At 46.1% G+C, this 5,087-nt stretch overlaps 1 protein-coding gene across 1 annotated transcript; it reads left to right on the top strand.

Moving 5' to 3' along the window:
* Positions 1–3,487: 3,487 nt before the first annotated feature.
* On the top strand, positions 3,488–4,660 carry LOC149146067 (uncharacterized). The gene has a single exon (XM_089452646.1). The coding sequence runs from the start codon at positions 3,488–3,490 to the stop codon at positions 4,658–4,660; it is 1,173 nt and encodes a 390-aa protein (XP_089308772.1).
* Positions 4,661–5,087: the final 427 nt, after the last annotated feature.

Below are 5,087 nucleotides of genomic sequence, written 5' to 3'. Positions count from 1 at the left end.
GAAAGAATTCAGGGATATGATGAGGAGGTGACTAAAGAATTTTTTATGTCCCTAAGACCCTATTCGAAAACACATGCTACAATCAGTTTTAGGGGTCTGACCCTAGAGCTTACACCTAATTTCATTAGTAAAATCATAGGTCTTACACTTGGGCTCCCTTGGAGCAAGGAGGAGAAATCATTGGGACAGGTTGCTAAGAAGACATTTTTTCAGCCTGAGGAGCATCTTGTAGAGGATAAAAATGGGATCAGAAAGACAAGTTTGCCTCCTCTATGGAGTGAAGTCAACTACCAAATAATGAAGTATATCACATGTGAAGGGAGGTTCAGCATAATTTATGGTTATCACTTCAGTTTGTTGCATGAATTGAGATATGGGATGGACCTACCTGCAGCTAGAAAACTCAGTCTCCCATATTTCCTCCTCCAGTATTTGATAGAATGTGGCACCAAGCTAAATGCAGGGTCCCAAACCAGCTGGCCCACCATGGGCTCATCAAAATATTGGTAGAAGATGCCTTACACACATATACCATCCCCATATCTTGGGAAATTTTCATGAAGATGTTCAGAGATGATGACATCAAAAATTTGACTGAGGACATTAGCCCATCCAGCAGTGAAGAGGAGCAAACCGAGGAACTTGAGAAGAATAGTAATGAGGAAGCACAAGACATTCAAATAGAAGGAAAAACAGAGGAGAAACAGGAAGAAGAGGATAAATTTGACAAAACTACTGCTGAGCCTAAGGCAGAAAAGAAGACAACCTCAAAAACAGAGAAGAGAAAAAGGAAAAAGGTTGAGAGGAAAAAGGCCAAGAAAGCCCAAAAGAAGACTACCATAGGCAAGGCAGGGACCCAGCAATAAAAAGAGAAGACACCACCAGAGATAGAAGAGACACAAGCAGAAACAGTAGACATAAGAAAGGCTGTAGGAGATAAAGGAAAAGAACAGCAGAAAGAAACATCCCCTGAAACATTGGCAAGGTAAGCAGCAGTTGATTGGATCGGGATTTTTTGTGAGGGATGAGGAGGATGGCGCAGGGTTCGATCCTGAAACCTTAGGCCGAGGGCCTAGGTGTCATAGACTGTCCATCTCACGTCACAGAGTACGGGGTGGACGGATGGCAGATCCTTCGAGGTTAAGCGCTTTCAAGGTTCCCTAACAATGAGACAGTTGGTGCGGAATTTCTTTGTGCGGTTTCTCGGTTAGGGCTTGGGGGTTTGCTCGCTAACGGTTTGAGTCGGAAGTCTTCTCTGGGGGCTCAGATCTGCAATCTCTGTCCTAAGGCGGTTTTGGAACAACAAAATCCAAAATCCAAAACAGGCTTCTGCTACCAAGCGGTTTCAGGAACGACATTCCAGGTAACGGGGGTTTTCTTTTTCTCTGTGAGGTGTCAGGTTTCTTTACCACAGTTTAGTTACCATGGTGAATCATAGTGAGGCGGTGGATCTAGACCCGGCCCCAGAGGACATTCTCTCGGTCTGGGGTAAGGAGATTACAGAACACATCATTGACAAGTTCTTCGGACAAGCTGGAAAACTCGCGTCGGTATCCTTTTCTGAGGGAGGACCTTGGAGCATCAACCCACCAAAGGGTTTGCTGGAGGAGAGTCTGAACCTGTCTGGTGCTTTCGTAAATAGCGGCGGGCGAGAAGGAGAGCCAGGAATACGAGCGGAGGAAAGTATACTGAAAGAGAAAGGTCTCCACGATGGTAAGTTTCTTTCCCCCACGAAGGTTTTCAGCCCGTCTGGTGGTCTGGAAGACATTATTAATCTAAAATCCAGTCAAGGAGTATGGAGGCCAGTAGGGGGTTTCCAATCTTCAGAAAAGGAAGCTTGGGAAAACAGCAGTCTCCTGGCTGTAAACAGGAGCCATCTCTCAAAAGACCGGAATGACGTCGGCCCGAGTACAAAGGGGGTTTCTTCGGATATTGGTAAGGTTTTAATCCAGGGGAAGGATGACCAAACCCTCGACGCTGCAAAGGCGGTAGAAAAGGGTTGTCAGTCTGCAGGCAAAAATGGGACCCCGGTAGGAGTTTCGAGCCCTATTCATTCAGGAACGGACGATAATACCCCAGTGGAAAATGCGAATGGAGCCCAAAGAATACCAGATATCTCAGTCTTGGACAGAGAAGGAGAGCCGGATTGGGAAAGGGACGGGGAAAAGAGTAAGAAGGCGAAGCACTTAAAAAAGAAAAGGATAGCAGGCAATTTGTTGTTGGGGATGGACGTCCAAGTAGAGGACGCCTTGGAGGTGGCGGAGTGCACGCTGGTGGGTCGAGCAAGAGGGCGGCCCGTCTCTGGCAAGTTCCTACGGCTTTGGGCGGAGAGTCAATGGAAGGATACCCAGGCAAAATCTTTTACAACGGCTACACTGGTCAAAGGGTGGTTCATGATCAGATTCGACAGCAAGGAAGCCATGGAATGGGTCGAAGGGAGAAACTGGGCGTTCGGGAAACGACCAATTTTCTTCAAAAGATGGTCCCCTCTCTTCGACGCGTCTAAGGAGAAGGTTGAGGAATTCCCTGTCTGGGTAAGGGCTCCTGGTCTACCCCCGTTTCTCTGGGTTGATTCCGTGTTCAATTCTATTGGGAACCTTCTGGGTACGTTCTTGGAAGCAGACAAGTCCTTCCTTCACACCCATGAAAGAGTAGTGGCCAAGATTTTAGTGCGTTTAAACCCAAATGAAGGACTTGCGGAATCGATAAATTTGCAATACAGGGAGTATGTCTTCGAACAGCTACTAGATTATGAACTCCTTCCCTTTAGGTGCCACCGATGCCATGAGTATGGTCATTTGGCAAAGGATTGCCCCTTGGGGAGACGCAGGAGGAGGCCTCAGCAATCAGATGAGCAGTGGATCGGTAGCACGAGGAAAGATATGAAATCGGCGGAGAAACAAAGCACAGAGGTTGAGCCTATGGAAGGGGTCCAAGCTCAGGAAGAAGAAGCCCTGCCCCTGACAGGAGGGGACCCGGTTCAAGCAGTTGAAGACCCAAGTGGCGCTAAGATCCCCGTCCGAGACACAGATGCCACCACTAGTGAACCATCCGGTATGAAGTCAGACCTTCCAAGCTCTGTATGCATTTCTGATTCAAAAATTGTTCTCATGTCTAAGGGGTCCCCTCTGATTACAAAATGCATGGATGACTCTGTTAATATTGAAATAATTACTGCTGCTATCCCATCCATCGATCTGAACTGTGAAAATGTTTCCATTGATAAACCGGTATCAGATGTTCCCTCCCCTGTTCGTCCTTACAACCTTAGATCCCTCAGCAAAAAGCCTAATACCTTCCCCGAGTTGATCGAGCCGATGGGTGGTTTGGGTCATTCATCGTCTAAAAGTTCCATTAAAAAGGGTAGAGGTAGGAAGACAGATCTGTCTAAAGCTCAAGTCAAATCCAAAATTGATGTGGCCGATGGCAAGCAAATGCTAATCCCTGGGGCGCTTAGAGCAGCAAAACCCCCTGAAGTTGTGATAAAATGATATGCTTGTCATGGAACTGCAGGGGTTTAGCCAGTAAACCCAAAAAACTGGCCTTGAAGGAATTAATCTCTCGCTATAATCCAGAAATTGTCTTTCTCCAAGAAACTTTAGGAAGGGGTGTTGACATTGAATCTGCCCTCAGATCTTCTTTTCCAGGGTGGGTTTTTATAGCTCTTGATGCTGAGGGTCACTCGGGTGGGCTTGCTATCGGTTGCAGGGAGGGCAAGCTGAAAATTCTAAACCATTGGGGTATGCAAAATGTGATGGGTTTGGAGGTTTTCTCCCCTGAATTCGATCTCCCCTTTCTGATTGTCAATGTTTACGGGCCATGTCAGGCAAGGGCTGCCTTCTGGAATGCACTCCTGTCAAAAGATCTGCTTAAAGGGAAAAATTTGATATTAGGAGGAGATCTAAATTTTTCCATAGGGAATGCTGAGGCATGGGGGCCCTCAGCCAGAGAAGATCCCCTATCAGACTTCTTTGCTAATGCGCTCCTTTCCCATAAGCTGATAGATGTTAACATTATAAAAGCAAAACCTACGTGGAGGAACAGGAGAACAGGGGAGGAGAGAATAGCAAAAAGGCTAGACCGCTTTCTTATCAGTGAATTGATGGCCGCAAACATCCCTCTGTTCAGGCAATGGGTGGGTGAAGGGGGAAATTCTGACCACTTCCCCATTCTTTTAGAATTCTCCTCCCCCCCCCCAAAACCTGCTGCTCCTTTCAAATTTAATGCTTCTTGGCTGCAAGAAGATTCTTATAATCTGCTTTTCAGAAATACTTGGAGACATCCAGGTAGAAGCCAGTTGGAAAATAAAGGGGCTATATTTATGGATAATCTAAAAAGACTAAAGAAAGCAACCTTGGAATGGGCCAAAGATAGAAGGAAAAAGCAGAATGAGGAACTGGCCAAAATTGATGCGGATCTTCGTGCCCTAGAAGATCCTGAGGCTGATGCTTATGCTACCCAGGAGTCTAAGGAAAGGATAGTGGCCGTTGAGAAGTCTCGAGCAAAGATTTTGCTGGACAAAGAGGAAGAATGGAGACTTAAGAGCAGGGCGATCTGGCTGAGAGCAGGGGATGAAAACACAAAAAATTTTCACAACTATGCAAGAGGCAGGAAAAATGCAAATACCATCTGGAAGCTAAAGGATCCTGAAGGCAGATAGGCCTCGTCTTTTGAGGCCCTGTCAATCATGGGGAAAAATCATTTTCAAACTTTGTTCTCAGATCCAGGAGGGGTTTCACTAGCTGAGATCATCAAAACAGCTCAAGCTTTCCCCCGTTTTGTGGAGGAGGAGGAAGCTGAAAACCTTTTTAGAGAAGTGACAAAAGAGGAAGTGGAAAGTATAGTTAAATCCATGGCAAAAGACAAAAGTCTAGGCCCGGATGGCTGGACCATTGAACTTTTTATTCACTTTTTTGACCTGATTGGGGATGAACTAACGGAAGTAGTGGAGGAATCAAGGAGGAAAGGTGAGGTTCACACCCCTTTTAATGCTACTTTCATTGCTCTTATCCCCAAAAAAGAAGATCCGGAATCTTTCGAGGACTTCAGGCCAATTTCTCTATGCAACTGCATCTATAAAATTATTG

The sequence above is a fragment of the Pinus tabuliformis genome, chromosome X (genome assembly GCF_031772625.1).
Source record: "Pinus tabuliformis cultivar Carrire ecotype Pingquan chromosome X, CPIR1, whole genome shotgun sequence".
NCBI lineage: Eukaryota > Viridiplantae > Streptophyta > Pinopsida > Pinales > Pinaceae > Pinus > Pinus tabuliformis.
This window is presented reverse-complemented; position numbering and strand designations above follow the sequence as displayed.